The sequence below is a fragment of the Acomys minous genome (genome assembly GCF_964271855.1).
Source record: "Acomys minous genome assembly, chromosome: 2".
NCBI lineage: Eukaryota > Metazoa > Chordata > Mammalia > Rodentia > Muridae > Acomys > Acomys minous.
Genome location: NC_140484.1, coordinates 141,185,335 through 141,208,165, shown reverse-complemented (window position 1 = coordinate 141,208,165; position 22,831 = coordinate 141,185,335). Strand labels below are relative to the sequence as shown.

The window sequence follows — 22,831 nt, the reverse complement described above, 5'->3', positions numbered from 1 at the left end:
AGAGAAGTATTTACTTAAGAATGGCAGCTGCATACATTAGCTGTGTCACAAGCATGTGGGAACAGGGTTTGCGTCCAGGCAGTGCGGATCTGGAGGGTCTTTCCTACATCAGCCCCTCCCCCTCTCCACATTAGCTCGATTCCTTCGGCATAGGCATACACTTTCAGAGTGCCCTGGACTTTTTCTAAGGTCATGTTTTAAATCTGGTAATTCTATTTTTACACAGTATTGTCGGGGGAGGGGAGCTTAAGCAAATGGCTGCCCATCAGCCAGGCTTGTCAATGCCCCAGTAACACATGACCTCAGAATCTCCATGGCTTACAGTAACAAACATTTCTCAGCCATGCTACGTGTCCATTTCTTCTCTGACCTTCTCTCTCTCTCTTCTGCAGCATCTTGCCAAAAGCAGCTGCGGGGGTGAGGGGGCGCAGGGAGGGGAGGAGGCGGCAGGGGTGGGGGAAGGGTTGGGGGGATGGTGAAGCAAAGCCTGTTCTTCATCTGTGTGTCACTGTCTTTATGGTCTCCAGTGACAGCTTCCTCACTGTGCACGGATTGGCTCTAAAGTCAGCGCCCCATATTTTAGGGTTTACAGTACCCCCTCATCTAGGGTCAGTTTCTACAGGCTGGTGAAATTGGTGAACTTACAGCTGTCAGAGCTTGGTTTATGGTCATGCATGGGTCAGTCTTGTCTGTCTGGGATGCTGCAGGTCCCAGGACAAAGGGGAAGAGATAAAATGCTGGTCCCCAGGATGGCGGTGGTAGGAGAAGCAGCAGACTTGTAGCCCAGTGGTGCTCCTTAGGCCCCATGGGTATTTTTACTAGAAGATTCTAGAAAGTCCTCAGATTGAACAGAGGGCATAGTGTGAGGCCTCAGCACTCTGATTACTGGCGTGCTGTCCCTAGTCTTCCTAGCGGTCAGCTAGACTCCCCACCCCCAGCCCCACCAGACAGAATTCTGTGTTGGACACTTCTGTGGCTTTGATCTGGGCCAATTATCCCACTCCAGGATCTTCTCAAACCTCATCACTCACTGGCCTCCTAGGGTGGAGATCATCACCCACCTCTGAGGCCATCATTGTACCCTAACCAGCCCCTTGCTACAAGCGTGGCCAGGACAGCACTCTGGCCATCTTGCTACATGTGGCTGAGTACATGGCTGCTTACTTAAAGAGGTGGCACTGAGACCTGTACATGCCTCTGTCCCCTGCATGGACTTGGTGCTGAGCTTAGTGGATATAAGGGCGTTTTAGAAGTGACTCACCCCCAACTACTGATTTATTGGCCGTGTACTGTGGCCCTGAGCACCATAATGAACCTCTGTGTCAAGGGATTAATGACCAATAACCAAACCTTTAAATCAGTCCACCCTGTCTGCAGAGGCCTGTGGCTCATCCTTGGGTAAATAGGACAAAAAGTCCATTTCCAATACATTTTCTGGATGTCACAGCACCAGTCTATAAATTGAGATTGAGTAAAGCAAGCCTCCATGTCCTCCCTCCCCCCACCCCCACCCCATCCCTGCCATCTCTAGCTCTTTGCTTGTGGCTTGCCTGACTCACCTACAGGCCAGTCAGACTCAGGAAGGGCCACAGACATGGAGAGGGCAGCCTCTTCACTGTGCCATCACATGTCTTCATGTGGACGCCCTGGTCACTTGTCACTGCCTTGCTCTTGCTCTGAAGTCTCTGTGGCCAGAGGTAGAAATTGCAGTACTTTAGTCTTCGCCATACCACCCCTACGTTTTGGGTCTAGACTTCCCAGGGTCTCCTTAAATGCAGCTAGTTTTCTATCTTGGCTACACACTAGAATCTTCTGGAATAATCCCCCTGATTAGTTATTTTTTCTTGTTGCTGTGACCAGATACCGAACAAGAAGCCACTTAAGCAAGGGAAAGTTTGGTTTTGGCTCACAGGTTGAGGAAACACAATTTATGATGGAGAGGAAGGCATGGCAGCAGGTGCATTCGTGCGGGCCGTGGTGTGTAGCCTGGACTCTTCACCCCTTGTACCCCTAAAAGCTTGGTAGAACAGGAAACAGGGAGCAGATAAGAAGTGGGGCTGGACTTTCAAGACCTGATCCCTGGTACCCACTTTCTCTAACAGGTCTCCAGCCCCTAGTTTCCCAGATCTTGTAAAGCAGCTTCCACAACCCCGGGGAGGGGGGGCCAGCTGTTCAGACACGTGAGTGTACGGGGAGTGTTTCACATTCAAACCGTGACAATCTCCAGGCCTAGCCCACTCGCAAGTCAGGTGATTACAGCTTTTAACTAAGCTTCCTAGATGACTGAGCTGTAGGGCAAGGGTAGGGACCCTTAGCTTGATGGCGTTGGGATCCTGAGGACCACCCAGCCACATATACTGCTCATGTGCTCATCTTTCTCTTAGATGATCGGCCACTGTTTAGCCCTCCCGTCAGTTACCTCATTTTAACTCTTGCCATCGTGAGGCTCCCTGGCATGTGGCCCACCCCACAGAGAGCTGGCTCCTCAGTCGTGTGTCAGGCTTCAGCAGTGTTCAGACTTGCCCTTCCAGGTGTCCGAAGAAACGGCCCTAGGAGGCTGGTGTACCCTGCCATGCCAGGACCTGTCAAACACAGCTGTTTCTCCTCTGTGGCGATTCTAGAACATACTGTGGGGAGTGTGTCACAGTGGCTCTCCCCTCCCTGAGTCAATCCCACTCTCTAGCCACAGGAAGGTGTTAGCTAGATACCACTACTGATCCTCCAGGCCAGAGACTGCTTGCCTCTGGGATACCTCATATTTCAAGGGCGCTGAATCCATAGAGCAATAGTACTGCCAAGGAAACTCGGATGGAGCAAAAACAAAGGCTCCAACACCTGTGCCTAGTGCTAGAAAGGGATCCAGTACTTGAGCTGCACCCAGAAAAGCATCTGTGTCTTGAGGTATTCTGAATGAGAAATGTTCCCCATAAGCTTATGCATTTGACCATATGATGCCCAGCTGGTGGCGCTGTTATAGAATGTTATAGAACCTTTGGAAGGCGGAGCCTTGCTGCAGGAAGTACATCACTAGGTCTTAAAGGTTAATAAAATAAAAAGGTGAGCTTAAGGGTTTATAACTTTGCCCCACTTCCGTTCCTTCTCTCTGAAAATGTGACCACCCAGTTTCTGGCTCTGTGTCTTCCCTGCTATTATGGACTGTCCTTCTGGAACTAGAAGATGAAATTAACCCTTTGCTTCCCTGCTTGCTGGTTGATGAGCGTCTTATCACAGCAGCAGAATCATGACTAATACACGTCATTAAGAGGCTTCACCCCACATTCATTATTTGTGTGGAGGTTTCTAGAACCTCCACAGAGGCTTCAACATGAAGTGTGGAAGAGGGGGATGAGAGGATTGAAAGATCTGCAGATTGGCCATGTCCAAAGAGGCTGGAAACGGAGGTGGAATCTTTTTAGCTAGTGTTTGTTAACTCTGGTTGGTGGGGTGGAAGCTAAGGAAGGTTTGCTGAGCCATAGTGTCCTGCTGAGGGATGCCCCCTGTAAGGTCTCACTATGTAGCCCCAGCCCTGAAACTCACAGAGGTCCCCTGCCTCTACCTCCTGGGTGCTGAGACAGCAGGAGGTCACCTCCACACCTGGCTCAGCTGTCCACCTTTTTTTAAAAAAAAGTTCTTTGTAAACTTTTGTTCCAACAAAATATCTAGTGACACTGAATTATAAGAAAGAAAAAAAAAATCCGCAAGACAGGTGTGGGGCCCAGTGTGCACCCCCTCACACACACATAGTGACCTCAGACCCCTCACTGATGCCCAGGACTTAGGCTTAGAATAGCTGGTGGGCGTGCTCCTGGCTGTGCTGTTGGTGGCTTTGAAGGGAAGAGTTTGCAATGGCCCCTGGGAGCCAAGTTCTGCTTGCACTGCCAACCTCACTGCCAGATGGCCTGGGTGGAGGTGGAGCCTCAGCTCCAGCCCAGGGCTGCTGAGAAATAAGAAGGCCCACCCGGGCTTCTGGCCTCAGAAGGGAGGGGCAGGCCCTGAACTGTTAAGGATTCAACCTAGCTGAGGACATCCTCCAGGCAGTGAAAGAGAATGAGGCCTCCTCGGGACCTTGGCAAAACCTTTCCCAAGCTGCATGTGGCCTGTTTCCCTTTCCTCACAGAACGAATATAACCTTAAGCATGGAGTGACCCAGCAGAAGCCTTAAGGCACCCCCACACAAAAGAGGGTGTTTCTTCTCCTCCCTCCCTTCCCATGCCCCTCCTCTGCCCTGTGAGAGTCCTGTCAGTCAGTGACCTTCGCTACTTGTGAAGGATGGATGCAGTGGCCTATTGTTTTTAAATTATCTGTATTACCTGTAGGCCTGGCTAACAATCAATCAAGACACAGACACTTGTTATATTTTAAGATACCCTTAGTTAATAACTTCTATCCAGCTACCTCCCATCTTTAATCCCAAATACTTGCTCATGTTCTTCATCTGGGCCGGATTCTCCATCCACGCCAGCCATGTGCTTCTCCTCCAGCTAACCCATGGCAGCCTTCAGGTCTCTCTCCTTTCTCTTCGTAGAAGTCTTTTTTCTTCCCAGAATTCCTCTCTCTAAGCCCCACCTATCTCCTCTGCCCTGTCCAGGTGAAATGGCTTTTTATTAAGCAAAAGGGTGGGTCACACAGATAGCAAGCAGTAATTAGCATCAAAATACATCAGACCCTCCCCCCAACAGTGGCCCATCCACAGACCAGGAGGATGGGAACTCGGCTATCAGGGTCCACATGCATCCTGCCAGGTATGGCCTTGCCAGAGGTGAAGGTCTCAAACAAGGCCATTCTCTCTAGGGATTCTTTGCCCAGCCTTGGTCCTGTGGCCCTGAGGATAGCAGTGGACAGGCAGGGCTCATGGGCTCCAGGGATGTCTTTACCTTAGCTCTTCATCATTCTGGAGAAAGGGGACATTGCCACTGGTGTGAGACCTGAGACCCAGATGTTAGCTCTTGGCGTTTCAGGTGATTTTTCTTTCTCCATCAAGCATCAGAATAAAATGCCAGTCAGGTACGCAGCCCTGCTGAGCTGTGCAGGGCTGAGTGAGGACGGGATGCGATCCATCATTGCTGCCGGAAAGGAGCTGAAGTGTTCAGGGTATCAGTTGTAGGCCCCTGGGGGTTTGTAAAACATCCAGACAGGATAACAGCCCGTCTCTGCCTCTGACAGTTACTGTCAGGATGCTGCTGCATCAGCACTCCTGCCTGCTGTGTTCTACTGGTCGTTTAGGCAGGGTACCACCTTCCTGTCCTCCAGTATTTAGTCCAGACCCCATGGTGGATCCACGGGACCACACAGAAGCCAGTCTCTTGGCAATCCCTGGTACCTTCCAGCCCACTCACTGAAGGATAAGGGGATGCTGGGAACTAGATGAGCGATGTGAATGGTCCTGAGCCTGGCTCAGAAGTCTAAATTTTAGCTAGTAGTCGCTGATGTGTGACTTTGGAAACATGGTTTAATTCCTCTCAAATAATTTAATTTGCCTCAATGCTTCATCTGAAAAAATGGGAGTCAATGACAATACAGGTAGAGACTCAAAATCTGAAATGTTCCACGATCTGGAACTTTTTGAGTAGTCACACAGAAAATCCCAAGCCTGACCTCCTATGAGAGGTAGCTGTATATAAAATTGCCTTTAGACTATGTGCATAAAGTGTTTGTGAATCATAGCATTTGTGTTTAGATGTGGGTCCCATCTCCAAGATGATCTTTATGAATGTATACTTAGACATTGTTAAATCCTTTCGAAGATCTGAAATTTAAAACGCTCTGTTCCCAACTTTGGATATGGGGCACCCACACCCCTGTGCCTGACCCATAGCGCCATTAGCGTTAAGTGGGATAGAGCAGGTGAGCCCCCTCCACTCTCTCAGCCGGGCAGGGCCTCTCGGACAGCGACACTCCTGATACTTTGGATCAGGCAGTTTAACTTTACTAAGGGGTGCTGTGTGTATCACCCGTGGGTGCCAGCAACGTCTCCTTCTCCGAGTCATAACTAAAATCTTTATCTCCAGCAAAGCTACCCCCATTAGAGACTACAGCTCTAAATCACTTATTGCTTCAACCTTCAAAGGCCCTCGTTGCTCTGAAATCACGGCCATGCTTGCTGGGTCTGTGGGCATTGGACAAGGGGCGTCTTGCACAAAACCATTCCCTGTTTTATGTGCTCAGGCCATGTATTGCTTCAGTGTGCTGCTGTCTGGGCTTCTGAGATGGCCAAGGGAGGACTGAAGGGAGTCTTCCTTGCCAAGTCTGTCTCCGTGATCAGCCCGCATCCTGGCTCGGCTCGTCAAGTTGCACTTTGCTGTTGGCTTTTTAAAATAACAAACAACTGCCTGCCCCTATTATGATCCTTCTGAGACTCTGGAGGAATAAGCAGCGCTGGTGACAGCTGTAGCAGCTCATGAGTGCACACGGACCTCTCACGGCGGCATCTCCCCGGGCACTTCAGAGAAGCTAACTGGATAAAAATGATGTCAGCTGTTACCTCAGTGGCCACTTGTGTCTGTGGACCCCACCATGGAGACAAGAGGCAGGCCAGGTGACAGGAGGTGGGAAGGGAGGGAAGTGACTGGTCCCCTGGCATCCTCCTCTTGTAGCTTATGCTTCGGAGCCTTAGTCCTGTCACCCAAGGTGACCACGGTGCACTGCCCTGTCCTGAGACCAGTGGGTTTTCAACCTAAGAGCACAAACATGTGTGTCACCCTCTGGGGAAAGCACACATAGCACAGGCTGGGGCCACACACTTTTGCACATTCAGGAAAGACTTTGGGAATTGATGACTTTTCGTTTCCGGCTCAAAGGTACGATAGTTGGAGTATGCCAGAGACATGTCCCATGTCAGTGGATTTGGTGACATTGCTTCCTGGCGTGCGGCCGGCTTGTTGCTGTGACAAAAAAGCCTGGCAAGAAACAACTCAAAGAATGAAAAGTTAACTGTGGCTCAGGTTTGCGGATACAGCCTGCCATGGCGTGGAGGGGCGTGGCCGAGGAATCACGACACAGCTGGCCACACCGTGCCCACAGTCGGGAAGCAGAGAGAAGGGAGCTGCTGCTCAGCTTATTGTTTCTTCTTATTTTTCCCTCAGTCTGAGACTGCAGGGTAGGTCTCCCTCCTCGGGGTCTTCCCTCTGGGTACTCCATCACAGACATACCCAGAAGTTCACCCCCTTGGGTATTTCTAAATCCCATCCGGCTGGCAGAGATGATTGGTCACCCCACCCAATCTCCTAGATTCAGTTTCTAAATCCTTCCTGTGTCAAATTCTTCCTCAATTCTCAATAATCTAGAATTCCCAGAGGGTCCTCAGCTTCCTCTGGTGCAACCTAGAAACCCAGGGCCCAGAGTAGACCTCCTAGGGCTTACACTAGGAACTCTTGCCTCCAGCATAGTGAGCTTGACATGGTGTCCTTGTCCCTTCATTCTGGTTACATCTCCATGTGGAGCTGGCATTGTGCCTTTGACCTTCTGAGACCTTTGGTCCCTATAGTCCTTGTCTTCTGTGATGAGAGAAATCAGTATGGCTGGTGATTTTGATGTCTTCATCCCTGGATTTATTTCCTGACAAGCTGTAAGATGACATAGGAGGACTGATTTGGCCGTAATACTTGTCCCCATCTCTGTCCCTTTCCTCCCACCCAGCGAAGCTGCTCTGTGGTCTACTACAATGGGCTCCCATGTTCTCTGGCCTCCAGTTGGGCTTTGCTAATAGTCATTTTGCTAATGACTTGATGGAAGACCAGAGTGGGAGGCATAAGAGAGACATTCTTGTACACCCCAGGCCAAGGCTGCCCTCGTAGAAATCTTGATGCTGAGGCTCCAGTGAGCTGCCCTGGTAGATAGTGCTTCGCACGTTGTGATGCACTCACTGCTGGAAGCAGAGCGTGTGTTGTGTGACTTTTCTGTGACAGATCCCTTAGATGCTGAGGCTTGGCTCCATGGCTTCAGTCCCTCAGCCTTCTCCTTTGCTGGTGGGCTGGGCTGCTCTGCATCTCCCCCACTGTAGTACGCCATAGCTGTGAGTCCTCGTTGCACAGGAGGGTGAACCTGGGGTTTCCCTTAAATCCAAACGTACTTACCACTTGCCCCTTCAGGACAACACTTGCCAGCCCCTGGTATATACACACACAGTCGGAATAGAGGTTGAAGTTCTGGGCCTTTCACCTCCCAACCCCCAATACTGGATGCTCCCCAAAGGCAGGGCCCTGAGCCTTTGTTCTCTGTGTCTCCTGGCCAAGTGCACTATCTGGCACAAAATATTTATGAAGGAAGTCAGCGAGTCTGCACATAATGGATTCAAGAGGTACTTTCAAAGCTGTGGGTGGTAAAAATCAATTTAAAAGGTTATGGCCAATGTTTTTCAATGTAAGAATAGAATGGAAAATGGAGTGTGCCTCGCAGTGAGGGCAAGTTTCATTCCTTGAAAGTTTTGTCTCCATTCTACTTGTGAACCAAATGCTCCCCTGGACCTCTCGTAGAAAGAGTGTCTTGCTGCCCACCGTCCTAGGCGCACATCTGAAAGTGACTGGATATAAAAATCTGGGGTCTCTCCTCACCAAGGACTCTTAGCTGTCTGGGGACTATAGCCACTTAACATCCATGTCTTTGGCTGTTGACCTTTGACCGTTCCCCCCTTTCTCTTCAACTCCAGAATGTGTACTACACAAGCAGCCAGCAGATCCACGTGGGTGTCCTGAGCCCCACTGTTGATGACGATGACAACCGGTGTCTGGTGGATGTCAACAGCCGGCCGCGGCTCATCGAGTGCAGTTATGCCAAGGCCAAGAGGATGAAGCTGTATTGGGAGTTCTCTCAGGTAGAGGTCACCGTGGGCACGAGGCTTCTCCTCAGGCCAGTGTCTAGACCGTTTGTGAAAGGCAGTCCCCACAGGAGTGACCATGGAACGTTTCCTTTCCCTGGTCTCCATCAATTTGGAGGCCTGTGTTTAACGTTTTACCTTTCCCTGACTGCTATGTCTCTTTATGGAATAACATCCCAGGATTCAAAGCCCCAGTTCTGAATGGAGTCTTTGCCTCTGTGCCAAGAGCCCCACCCCCCCCCATCACAGGGAGGCCGCTGTTAGGGTCAGTTTCTGCCTGTGGATGGGGACTCTGGCCTTCTTGGTGGTAGGGTGGCTGATGATTACAAGAGGTGAGGGAGTTCAAATGTTTCTAGAACGCCAGGGTACCTGAGGGCCTGGACAGAGTCAGGGGAGGGCAGGAGGCATAGTCAACACTCTGGAGACTAAATGGCAGAAGCTCATCTCTCAAACCACCCAGGCGCTTGCTTCTGCCATGAGGGAAAGGATGCTGGCAGGGTAAGACAAGAAATTTGATTTAATCACTGTCCCCTGCATGGGGGTGGAGGATGCTGTAAGGCGTGGGGGGGGGTGATGTATCACACTCTGTAGGTACACGGTGTCTTTCACCTGTGGTCTGGGTCTAGGAATCAGGGTTTTCAAGAGGGCCTTCCTTGTCTTAAGAGATTGGTGGAGGTTAGGGCTAAACAGAAAGTTCAAATCGGGGTTGTAGTCTTAGGAGGTAGTTGGAGACAGACTGAGAGCCAGGAAAGCAAGTGGGAAGGTGGTTTATAGGGAACCAAGTGAGTTCACCACAGGCAGGTACCAGGTGCTTTCACAGCTCTGAGTAGCTCAGCTGGGCCTGCAAAGTATGTAAGGTTCAACTGAAAATATCAAAACAAAACAGAACAAAAAACCAAGGGCCGAGAGTCTTCGTTAACTCCCATCGTGGTGCCTTGCCAACCGTTGTCACGCATCGCTTCTGGTAGGGAGAAGAGCTAGCATGCACACTGTGCCCACTGCCACTTATAAGCACTCCAACTTCCCCTTTATATGTCTAATCATGGCGCGGCAGGCGCCCCACAGGACTCCTACCTGAATGGGCTCCTTGACCAGCCAAGCCCACAGTGCTGCTGTATAGCACTCCGGGGGGCCGGAAGCTTTCAGCCGCTTTAGCATGTGTCTAATTAAAACTCCCCAGGTGCTCTGGCAACAGCATCTCTGATCCCTCTACCAAAGGGAACTGTTTGGACATAATATCTTTAAAGTCCCAGCTTGCAAACGCAGAAGAGCGGCTTCTCATTTAATATTCAATAATTACTACATGTGCAATTTTTGCTCGATGTAAAATGATCGATATTTATCAGAAGACCCGGAATCCATCCACTGCTCATTGACAAGGGGGTTACTGCTCATAAGGCCAAAAGAAGCCGGAGCCTCTTAAATGATTCATGTCTTGTGCTTAACTTTGGGAGTTAGCTCAGTCAGTAAAACGCTTGCAAAAAGACCTGAGTTCGATGCTCGGTATCCACACAAAAATAAATAAGTAAATAAGCAAATACATAAATAAACAAATGTGTGATGGTGCAGGCTTGTAATCCCAAAGCTGGGGAGACTAGCCAGCCTAGCTGAATGGATGAGCACCAGATTCGGTGAGAGACCCTGTCTTGTGATGACCTCACATGCACACACACATATGTCATCTTGTGCTTGGGCAAATTTTCCGGTAACACATTTTAATCTTTGCAAATTATGCAGTGACTCGTCCAACTAGAATGTTCTGCTGCAGAAGCTGAGATGTAAGGAGATTTCTCAGGGTGTATTTGGAACCTCTTTTCTGGTTTCATAGAAAGTATGCATTGTTTACTCTCCTGAGGACCACATTTAAACTCCACAGACACACTGAATTAATTTAAAAATAATTCAGTGGGATTCTCTTAGGTTCTGCCCAAAGAGGGCATTTGCATATCTCTCTTTGTTCCATCTCATACCTTGGTGTGTGTGTGTGTGTGTGTGTGTGTGTGTGTGTGTGTGTGTGTGTATAACAGATAGTTTGTGACCCCTCTAACATCTACAAGCTGAATTTCCAGCACTTCTGGCTGAACTGAGACACTGTTAGACACTGACATTCTGAAGCCACATTTGATGAAAGCATCTCCTGGCACTGCTGATGTACAGGGCTCTGATGAGCAATTTTCTGATGATGAACACTCTCTCTTTCAGTCATTCATCAAACATTTACTGAGCACAGGGGTTTGGCAGTGGGGATGCAGACGTGAATCAGACGTGGCCTCTGCCCTGGAGGCGCTCATGGGTGTGTAAACACACAACAAAACAGGCTGATGAGTATGGAAACAGAGAGCTCCTGAAGCCCGGGGTGACTGGCTCACTGTGCAGAACTCAGGAATGGATGATTGAAAGCTTGTAGAAGCAGTTCCTAAATGTGGGAGGGGAAAAGCACCCCAAACAGAAGCTCTGCCTGGGCAAAGGCACAACAAAACTAAACATCCTTTCAGAAGATGTGTCTTCTGTGCTGTGGGTAGAATTCAGAGTGTGATGGGGGGGGGGGGGAGGAGGGGAAGGCTGGCAAAGCCACACACAAGTTTAGACTTCACCACAAAGCAAAGGGGGGGTCTAGGGAAGTTTTGTGTTGTTGGTTGTTGGTTTTTGACTAGGGTTTCTCTGTGATAGCCCTGGCTGCCCTGGAATCGCTTTGTAGACCAGGCTGGCCTCAAACTCACTGAGATCTGCCTGTCTCTGCCTCCCTGAGTGCTGGGATTACAGGATTGCGCCCAGCTTCAAGGGAAGTTCTTAAGTGTGGAGGTCAACTTTTCCTATTATAGAGAGAGGGATTGTTGAATTCACAGTTCTAGGTCCGCTCAGCTGTACTGAAGGCCTCCTGAACGATGCGTCACCCTGGCTAGAGACGGACGCTTACAATAAAACGGAGCTCAGGGTATCTTTGCTGGCAACATGTTTCATGAGAACTAACACAAGGGCTCCCCAGAGGGCAAGGCCCTAAGTGTCCTAAGGACCTCCCAATAGGCCCAACCCCTCAAAAGGCCTCATCACTGCAGTAGGACCATGCTCAGGCCACAGATGTCTAAACCATAGCAGTATCCCCGTGAGATCTGGGAGATACCCATGGCAGCTGAGTGGAGGAGAGGGATAGAGGCTGGAGGCAGGAGAGAGGGGTGGGGAAGAGGCTATTCTGTCATCCCCAGGGTAGGTGGGAGGATCTTGTAGCCATGGAGACAGCCATTGGTAGGGACTTTGAGAGGCATATCTGTCCATCACAGTGATGGAGTAGTGATAATGCCTGGACAGGGTTGAGGGTAGGATGTATTAGTAACCCGTGATAACTCATAGCTCTGGATTTGAAGAGTTGGTAAAGTGGCTCCTCTCAAAATAGCTATCATGTCCATCCACACACTGCAGAGCATCCTTAACATGGGAAATGGTAGGTGTGCGGTTTTTCTCTGAGTTTACTAACTCCCAACATACACACACACACACACACACACTAAGGAAATCCCAAAACTGCCTATCCCCTAGTATTATAAATGTCTATTAACTAAGTGTACAACTTTCAGTCTTCTGAGAGTTCTCTTCAGCCTAGGATTTAGAGGGCATTCTAAGACTCTGGGTATGGTCTTAGTGAAAGAGACATTTTGGCCAGTGGCCTGTGGACCAGGAAAAGGACAGGGAAGCAGCTGACACTGGGTTGCTAGGACATTAGTGAAGTGAGGAATGGGCTGCCAAGGCCACCCGAGCCTGACCACTTCTGTGGCTTTCAATAGTTAACCCAGGGCTAGAGTCACCTCTGTAAAACATTGCCAGGGACCCTGAGAAGGCCGCTGTGGTGTGTCCTCTAAGTTGCAGTTTTCCACAGCCCTCACGTGTGTGCGTGTGAATGGCAGTGAAAGGAATGGGTGTGCAGAAAACCAGGATGGCCTGAGGCTCTGAGCTCCTTGTTCTGGCGGGGGCGGGGGTGGGGGTGGGGATGGGAGCAGGCTTGTGCCATGGAGCTCTGCCAAAGATCAGAGGGGAAAATCAGGAGCCAGGGTCAGAGTTGTCCATGAGTTTAGTGGATCACTGAGGGGCCAGGATTAAATGTTATATTTATCAAATTGTGCATGTTTCTCAGTTTCTCTCTTAACCCAACTAACTCCCCCAATAGTTGAAACTCCATTATATTATTTTAACAAGCTTCACAGCACAATTCTGAGCAGTATTAATGCCATTCTTAACCCTTTAAGCTAATCTGGCTTCCTCCCAGGGCACACCCAGAGACACTTGCACTTTGTGGCTTTCCCAGCTGGGCTCTCTCTCCTCCTCTCCCCTGGACCTCTGCTATGGCTCAATCCCACACTTCCTCCTCTAACTCCTCCTCCCCTGGCTGGCAGGAAGTAGAGCTGTATTCTATCCCCTGCTCAGCGATTGGCTATGAGCTGCTTTATTGGCATATCAGGGGATAATTGGGGAACAGTGTTTACACAACATTGAGACAGGAGAGTCTCAAGACAAGGATTGCAACCAGATATGGGGGGTGAGGGGAGACAGAAATCAGCATTTGAATTACACAATAACCTTATCCCTACAAGCTGGGCTTTGGCATCACAGAAGTTGAACTGGACTTTTCTGACACATTCCTAGCCCTGAAACTCTGTACGCCTAAAGCTCTACAAGCTACTGAAGTTAGACTCAAGACCTAATTTTTATGGCATCTGTAAGTCCCATTGGGCCAGCCCAAAGCAAAATACCTCACATTGAGAATATGCCAAACCTAAATGAGGGGCCTCATTGCACTTTGTGGGACCCCCTTACTCATCATTGTACCCTGTGCCACTCTTTTCAAGTGTCCAGAAGCAAGGAAAACAGGGCTGTGTCTCACACTTTAGGCAGCTCCACCAGAGGACAGAGAGTGGGATGGAATGGACACTGTCCTAGTGTGTTTCTCTGCTGCTATGATAAAACGCCTACAAAAAGCAACTCGGGGAAGAAAGGGTTAATTTGGTTTACAGGTCCCTAGCACCACCCATCATTGAGGGAGGCAGGGCAGGGACTCAAGTGAGAGCCCAGAGACAGAAACTGACACAGAGGAATGCTGCTTGCTGGCTTGCACCTCATGGCTTGGCTTATTCAGCTCACTTTCTTTACAAACCATGACCCCCCCTGCCGACTGGTAGCACAAGGCTCAGTGAACTGGCCTTTCCCATATCAACCATTAATCATGAAAGTGTCCTCACAGACTTGCCTACAGACCAGCTTGACGATGGTAGCAAGTTCACATTTGAGATTATCTCTTCCCACGTATGCCTAGATTTGCATCAAGTTGACAAAATCCAACCGACATAGACATAAAGTGTGTTGTTGGTCAAATGAAGGGTCCCTTTAAGATAAATGTATGAATCTTAGAGGCCCCCTGATGAGCGGATCTTGAGCTAGATATGTATCTAAAGACAAACAAAACTTTCATTGACCTTGCTTACTATTCTTAAAAGCATGTAATACACATTTTATATATGCGTGTGTGTGTGTGTGTGTGTGTGTGTGTGTGTGTGTGTGTGTGTGTGCGCGCGCGCGCGTGTTTCTTCCTATAACCATACTTGCAACAATGGAAGAAATCTTTTGTATTAGGCAGATATTGCATGGAGCACAGTACACATTGGTGTAGATATGTTTCGAAGGGGGGAGTTTTTCAGCCTCTGGCTTTTACTGTTTGCTAGCTCCCCCCAACTATCAGCTCTTTGGTGGAAGTACTAACATGGCTGAGGGTCCAGGGTATACAGAGGAAGCCCCACTTCTAGCCCTGCACTTCCTGCGTTCTTGGAAGCCGTGTCAGGAAGAGCAGAGGTGTCTGCTGGTGCCAGCAAAGGAGAGTTTTAGTGAGTGTGGGAAGCTGTCTGGGAGAACACGGAGGCCAGAGCCCAGCTCATCCGTCAACGGACAGTTGCTTCTGACTCCTGGGTGATAACATGATATGAAACAAATATCCTGTGGCAAAACCAAGACCTGTCTGCAGGCGCCTTTCCCCCGAAGCACTTCTAACCTTGCCTGAGAACTCCTCCGCTCAGGGGAAGAGGAGCTCTTGACTTTCCCCAGCTCCCCTCCCCAAGCGCTGTCAGCACGTCCAGCCTTGAGAACCTTTTGTGCTGAAACGAAAGGGCTATAATCAGGTGTTTCATTATGTCTCTGGGATAAAGCAGCTCTTCATTTCCAGGTCACAGGAAAGGGTGAGAGTGGGACCGTCCAGTTTCGAGGGACTGACAATGCTTTGTTTAGATTCTGTTTCCTTAGTTATTTTTAAAATTAGAGCAATCAGCATTTTTCTTCTTCTGTTCCTGCAGAGATCAGGGACAGGGCAGATGTGATTGCTCAGCTCCCCAGAACTGCATGAGATTTTTTAACGAATCAAATATTTATGTAGTATTTATAACATTCCAGGAACTATGCTAACCTTTTTATAAATAACAATTTGAAACCATGGCGGGGCTATGAGGCATTTTCTAACAGTATCCTCATTTCAGAGATGAGGAAACTGAGGCACAAACAAGTTAAGTAATTGTTAGAAGTTATACCTAGGAATGCTGCCGAGAGTCTGCACTGTAAATTTCCACACCAGGATAGCTCTATCTTTGTCCAGAAAAAAACAGTTAATGGGAATTTGAGGCTGGGGTCTCCCTGCTGAGTCAGGCAAGTGTGACCTGGCAGGATCTCAGCCACCTTGGCCAACTCTCCAGCCACTCTGAGTGTTTGGACTCATCTGTACTTATCCTTGCTTACTTGATATTGCAAACACCCGTCTTCAGCCAATGGCCCCAGTCAGCAAGTGCCAGGCGGAATCTCCTTTAAGCTTAGGTGAGTCCCCCTTGAAGAAAGAAAACACAGAAGTGCATAGTGAACACAGTAAGTGTTGAATATTCATACTACACAAAGGCCACTTTACTCTACAAAACACCTAATCTTGGGGTTTCTGTAACTAGGCCTAATGTCCTGCCCAAGCTTTGAAGTATTTCATTACCAATCGTTAAGTACTTAACCCAGAAACTTAACAGCTCACTGAGCTTAAAGCCCAGGACCCACAGGGCTGCTTGCCTTTTGGAAAACTCATTAGCAAGGAAGGTGGACTAGGAGCCCTGAGATAGGCAGGTAAGTCTGCAAATCCAGGATCTAGGAAATAGTACACACTCGGCTTTAGACGTGCCACTACTACAAGGAAGGCCAGCTCAGGCATCCCAGAAGCTCTTGCCCAGCAATGCAGGCCAAGCCAAGCCTTTCCTAAACAGGATCCCAGATGCTGTTGATCCTTGAAAGCTGGACCCATACTAGTGCTGGGACTGAAAGAGGCACGTGTCCCAAGGTCTTGAGCAGCCCAAATGGTAAAAGAGTTGATAGACAAAAGGCCAGAATGGGTCCTGCCATCCCCCAGGCCACACGGTCACTCCCTAGGTCACGTGACCAAGGCATGCGAAAGAGTCGCTCCTTGCTTCTGGTTGGGCCCTTTGCAATCACTCCTTCACAGAGGGACCCAGAAGGAAGAACAAGACAGTGGCCGTAGGAATTATTATTAGTATTCTTTGTCAACTTCCGCTTTTTTTTGTTAATGGCTTCCTCCATATTTAATTTGGTTTCCATTCCAATTAAGCCCTCTGTGTGCTGAGGCTTCTCTCCTGCCAGGTTTAATTGCCCTTATTTAAATTCTTTAATTAAAAGTATTGTGTGTTTCTAGATCCCGTAGTTGTAAGTATTACACAAATAATTCTGATGACTGGGCCAGTAAACCAACAAGCTGTGCGGCTCTCCACGGAAGAGAAAGGGCTCAGATCTCAGCATCCAGCCCTAGCTCCAGAACCAAGAGACTGGCCCAGAGCTGCAGGCTGAGCCCTGGGGATTAATTAGGACAAGAGTCAGCTAGCACAGGACCCAGCATCCTTTCTCCCAGAAACACTTAGCTCAGCCCAGCCCCCAGAGCAGCCTGCTTGAGTCTGTGGCTCAGACCTAGCAAATCTTAGCTCTGCCTCTCAGACCGAAAACCAGAGAGTTCAGTGGCTCTACCCTTACTCCTTGGGCCTCATCTTCTTCCTTTTACCAATGTTTCCTCTGCCTCTGCATAAATGCACCCGAGAGTTCCCTGAGCCTCACGCCAAACCCATCGTTGCTCCTGGAGCTTTTCATTCGGTCCCTGGACCTGCCCCTGGACAGCCATCTTCCCCCACGTTTCTGCTCAGGCCCCACCTTTAGTAGAGGATCTCCCTCACAGCCTCGTTCTCCTGGTAGCCATCCCCTGCTCCCCCGCATGCCCAAGCCTCCTCCCGAGCCGGATGATTTGGGACTGTAGCCTCATCCCTTCCTCTTCTTAGAGTTTGCTGCCAGCTCTCCCTCCTAGAGCACGGTCGCCATAAGAACGAAGACCTTCTCCTTTTTAGTCATGAATACATTGCAGCAGCAGAGGCATGCGCATGGCACTTGGGAGATGCTCATTCAATATTTGGCAGTGGCTGGATGGATTATGAATTGTGTCCTTTCAGAAAACCCTCAAAGGGAACTGACCAAACCTCCTCTGGTCCACTGAGGCATCTTCCTCTATCCCATCACTGGGTTCCTCCGGCACCTTTAGTCTAGCCGCTACCTCAGAGTAGGCTACCTCAGGGCATGAGGTGTGGGTGAGTGGCAGGGTTTGCCAGTTACTTATCTAGTGGTGAACAGGAAGTGGGGAAGATTCCCTGGGGTCTCTGTGGAATCTTGGGATAGTCCTCCCAGCCCCCCAGAACCTCCAGTTCTATAAAATGAGGGCTCCTACTATCTCTGCCTCTTGGGACGGGGTTTGTAAGAAACTCATGAGATTGGACAGAGAACACAGCAGCAAGTAACTTTAGTTCCAGTGCAGAGCCCACAGGTCAAAGAGCTGGCAGGAACAATGCCAGACTGCTCCCTGGTGTGAGGAAGCGGAGGAGAAGGAACCAAGGCTTCTCTGCAAGCCTGGTGAATGGTAGGAAAATGCCTGGCATTTTTTTTTCTCCACTAGAGAGGTGCTGTTCCGAGGAGGAAGGCAGTGCCCGAAGCTGGTGCTAGCTCTACCACCAAAGAGGGCTTTAGCTGTACCCCTTCCCCCAAGCGTGGTTCCTGGAAGCATCGAAGGCTGTTTACAGAAGCTCTTTCTGCTGAGGAGAGAGCTCTTGGCCTCATGCGCAGCCTCCCCAGGAAGGAACTGATAGTCTTAGTCAGGAGGAACCCTTCCCATCGCTGCTCTTGGACCAGAACTGTTTCTTCCACACCCTTCTGGAAGGCCACCCCCGGCTGATTCTACTGCGGGATCACACATCGGCTATCTCTGGGGGAGCTGAGGACGTGGGTCGGGGCAGGGCAGGGCCTGGGAAATGTCAGCCTTGTATCTCTGAAGGAGTCTCTTCTCCTCCTCCCTCGCTCTCTTGCCTTGGGAAGGTGCCTAAGGGAGGCCAGAGTGGCAGGAGTGGCTGTCGGGAAGGAGGGGCTGCAGTTGTCTGTTTTCCAAGCTCTAAGGGCCTGGGAGATGTGAAGCAGCCAGCCTCGCTGTTACCAGGGCCTGCTTTTGGCCTGTGCTGAGCAGCCAGAATCTACAGCATAATGGATGGAGCTGGGTCCAGCCCCATTTCTATGCGCCCTCCCTCATGCTGGTGCTCTGAACAGTGTTCCAGCTGAGAAACAGGTCTCCCATCAGCCCTTCTGCCCAACCTCCAAGGAGCCATTCTTTGGCCCTCTACCAAGGAGACAAGTAAAAGGGGGAGGGGGAGCCTTGCCCAAGTTCCGGCAGCTGACAAGCAGAATTGAGATGCTCTGACATCAGCACGCACCCCTCTCTGCCTCAGGCCTAAAAATCAGGCGGACCTTGAACTTAAAGACCTGGGCTAGTCCTGACCCTGTGCCTGAGCTCTGTCCCCACCTCCAGGAGCAGGACAGGTAGCCTGTCTGGTGAGGGTGTCGAAGAGATGAGGACAGGCTGGCCACGGTACCACTTTAGAACTGCGAACCAAAAATAGAGCTCAGCCTGGGCGTGGGGCTACAGATATGCTCAGGTCTGGCGGGGGACGGGGGGGGGGGGGGGGTATCACAAGATTTACATGCGTGCTATGGGAACTGGGGCTGGTGGTACGGTGAGCTGGCCTTGCTTGAAGCAAGTATTACTGGGTGTTTCTAGACCCCCACCAAAGTCCAGCCTTTGAAGGACAAGGTGAGAGGAGAGTTTGAGGGTCCTTTATGGCTCTTCCAGCATGGTGCAGGTGTGACCACAAAAATGCCAGTTCTGGAACACGTTGAAGAAGCCTATTGTCCAGTGTGAGGCAGCCTCAACCTCGTTCTGATCAATAGAAGCCAGCTGGAGCCTATTCAAAAAGCAAGGTTGTTGCGCAAGGCGCTAGCAAAGTAGACAATAGAAAATCATGGAGATGGGGTCCTGGAAGGGAAAAAGTGGAAGAGAGCAGCCCCTAGAAAATCATGGAGATGGGGTCCTGGAAGGGAAAAAGTGGAAGAGAGCAGACTCAGAGTGAAACCTGGGGAGAAATGGTGTGTACCCCTGTAGATGCTCTGAGCAGGAGTTTAGTCTGTGGGAAGAGGATGCTATGAGAAAGTGGCTGTAGGGAAAGACTCTTGCTGGGGAGGTACCAGGCAGGGCGGAAAGGCCTACGGTTGAGTACGGAGACCATTCAGTCTGCAAGTAACAGAGAAAGCTGGCCTGCAAAGTAGCCTGTAACATGGGGATTCTGGAGCCCAATCTTGCTCCGGCCTCAGAGCCTGCACCTGTGGTGAAGGGAGACCCAGTGCCCCCTCTGCCTACAGCTTCTGTAATTTCTTTGTTGTTGAGATAGTGAGAGAGTTCTCCTCAGGAGAGAGCCTGAGCACAGGGTAGCATGCAGGGGGAGGGACATCCATGCTGTGCGCGAGGATGCTTCTAACGTGGACTGTGTGATCTGCTTGGCCATCACCTACAACAGGAGTGAGGAATCCCATGCCCCTCCTGGGCACTCGCACACCCACAGCCTGCATGCTCCACCTCCGACTTCCCATTCCCAGCCTCTACCCGCTCTACATTTTCTAGGGGAGCTGGAATTTTTTTTTTTGTTGTTGTTGTTTAATATTTGTTTCTTGTAACGATTTATTATTTTTATTTGTGTTTATAAGTGTCTTCGCTGAGCATATCTATGTGAGCCACATGCAAATGTCGTGCTCACAGAGGCCAGAAGAGAGCATCTGATCCCTTGGAGCTGGAATTACAGACATTTTCGAGCATCCATGTGGGTGCTGGGAATGGAACCCACCCAGGTCCTCTGGCAGATTAGCCAGCGCTCTTAACTGCTGAGCCATCTCTCCAGCCACTCTTTTTTTTTTCTGATTGAAAATTAACTCATGTATAGAAAAACATATAAAATAGTTGTTCAACTCAATAATTCAAAGTAAAACTGACACCCAGGTTGGCAAACAGCATGTACCACATCCCAGAATGCCCCCTTTACCTCCTGCTATCTTTACACTCTTTACCCCGTAGGTGACTACCATCCTGACTTTAAGATCTGTTTTACGTTGGAAAGCTTATCCAACAATTACATTTATTCTTCTGTCTGGTTTCTTTAGCTCCATATTGTACTTGTGAGATTTAATCTAGTTTTCTTTGCCATATAGTATACCATTTTATGAATAGACTGTGGGTTATTTATTTAGTCTGTGCTTGGTGGGTGTTTGGGTTGCTCCCAGCTTGGAGCATTTACATCATGTTTCTGAAAGCCTTTAAGTATGTGTTCTTCATACATACATCCCAATTTGATGTCAGCCCAAGCATGGAATTGTTAGTTCACAGGGTACACATGTTCAACTGTAATAGATACAAGCCATTTCCTAGATAGACCTGAGGAATGTGTCTTCATGTTCTCTGGAGACATCGGCAGTTGGTTGCCATGGGGATAGTTGAAAGCACCTTGGGATGAGTTGCTTATTGGAGAGGCTTGCTATCTCTCCCTCACACAGTGCACTTTCTGCCATGAGCTGGCGCTGGTACAGGATGCGCTGGGGGCCCTGAGGGTGTCTGGAGTCCTGGGTAGGAGGTGGGCAGGATCTGGGCTTTGAGGCAGGTTAACCTGCCACAGGACTATGGAGAAAAGGCCCAGAAACTGAGATGACACACACAGGCCAGAAGCCTGGAAGGAGCTGGGTTATAGTACAGGATCAAGAAAGATATGGCACTGAGGAGGGCTCAGAGGTGAGCTGGGGAGATAGGCAGCCCTGAGCCATGAAGTCCTTTAGCACTGGGCTGTTTTTGAGGCCGAGCATGCCTGTCAACATGGTCACCGCTCATTAGGATTCCAAAGACATTGCTCGAGTGAAAGATGTCAGGGGCCCAAACCAGGCAAGCGTGATAGAAGCAGGGCTTGGGACAGCCACAGGCAGGAGGAAAGTAGACGAGTGTGTGAAATGGCTGTTGCCCACACAAACACTAAGAGTGTGCCAAGATGGGGAACACGCGAAGAGTGGGTTCTCCAGGAGATACTCAGTGCTGCTCCTCTGCTCCTCATCACTCAGGCAGCTCTGACTGGCTCATATCCAAGTCCAGCTGAGCACAACCAGGGTGAGGACAGATCCTCAGGCATGCCGGGCACTCAGCAGGCTTGCAGCCAGTAGTCCTAGAGGGCCCCATCCCCCGCTGGATCTTACCTGGACTGCTGTTTTAGGAACACCACTTCTTTCATGGGCTTTTGGACATAAACTGAGTATTTGTAGCTGCAGAACCTTCCAGAACATCAGTGGTATGTGAGACCCATATGTGCTCAGGACTGGGGTGCCTAATGGCCAAATAGACAATATCTAAGGACTTGAATTTTCTTGAGACCAAGCACTAACAACTCCCAAGGTCTGTGGAAAGGTCTTCAAAGCAAGAAGTCCTTAGTGTGGGGTATGCTCAGGTGCAGGTTAATCATGGAGAGGTCCCCAAAATGAGGCTTCTCAGAGCTGAGGCCAGCCCCATGACTAGGTGCTAGCCATAGGAGCAAAGCAGTGTGCCACAGCCCCCAAACGGTAGACAGAAGTCAAGGCTGGGATATCTCTGCCCCTACAAAGAACTAGGGTCTTACGGGGAAACTGAGGCACACATCCCTGCTTTGGGAGGAGATCAGTACACAGCAGCTGGGGATCCTGAGGTCATGAAAATGCTGGTTCCCAAGCCATCTAGATTGTCGCGGCTCCCCGCAAAGCACACAGCTCCTTGGATCCACTCTGTTACCTCTATGGCCTCTGAGGCTCTTTCTGTCTGGCTTATAGGGAGGCTCCATTCAGAACCGCAAGTCCAAGCGCTGCCTGGAGCTGCAAGAAAACAGCGACACGGAGTTTGGTTTCCAGCTGGTGCTGCAGAAGTGCTCGGGACAGCACTGGACTATCACCAATGTCCTGAGGAGCCTGGTGTCCTGACCCTCCAGAGACGCCACCAGCCACTGCTTTGCTACTGTGTAGCATCAGCTGCAATGCCGCCTGCTGTCATGTGGGGTTGTCTGGAGTCTGAGACAGGGAGGCAAATGGGTGGCCTCCCCCTACAAAAGAGCTTTGTATTTCCTATTCAGTTTTCATGGAGTTTATAGAGAGAAGCAGAGAGGTGGGTGAGGGTATAATATCCTGAACTATTTTACAATTGTAAATAGGGGACAAATGGAAAATATTTATAACTGGCAATAAAATACTATTGATTAAGAAAAGTTTTCGCAGTCATTTGGTGCCCTGGAGTGAGCTGTGCCTGGCTTCTCTGGAGTTGGAGTGTGGTAACTGGACGTGGGCCTTCAGTTGCTCTTTCGTCTTCACAGTCTTGAGAAAGACAACTTTAAAGCCCTGCAGACCACGGGGCTTGTTGTGCCAGCTTGCCCAACTCAGAGTAGGGCACTGGGCCCTCAGGCTTCCACCCCAAGGCAGGCCCTTCCCTGTTCCCACCATAAGAGCTGATGCCAAGGCAGCTTTCTCCCCAGAGGTCATTTGAGACCTGAGCATCATCTACTGACAGACTCTAGTCTACACCACCTTCTCCTGAAG

At 49.8% G+C, this 22,831-nt stretch overlaps 1 protein-coding gene across 1 annotated transcript in view; it reads left to right on the top strand.

Annotated features, from left to right (window-relative positions):
- Positions 1-22,503, top strand: part of GALNT18 (polypeptide N-acetylgalactosaminyltransferase 18) — a 296,749-nt gene extending 274,246 nt beyond the window's left edge. The window contains exons 10-11 of the mRNA XM_084772992.1: positions 8,645-8,809; positions 22,076-22,503. Of these exons, the coding sequence (XP_084629118.1) occupies positions 8,645-8,809; positions 22,076-22,222 (312 nt within the window). The 3' untranslated portion in view covers positions 22,223-22,503. The remainder of the gene's footprint in view (positions 1-8,644; positions 8,810-22,075) is intronic.
- Positions 22,504-22,831: the final 328 nt, after the last annotated feature.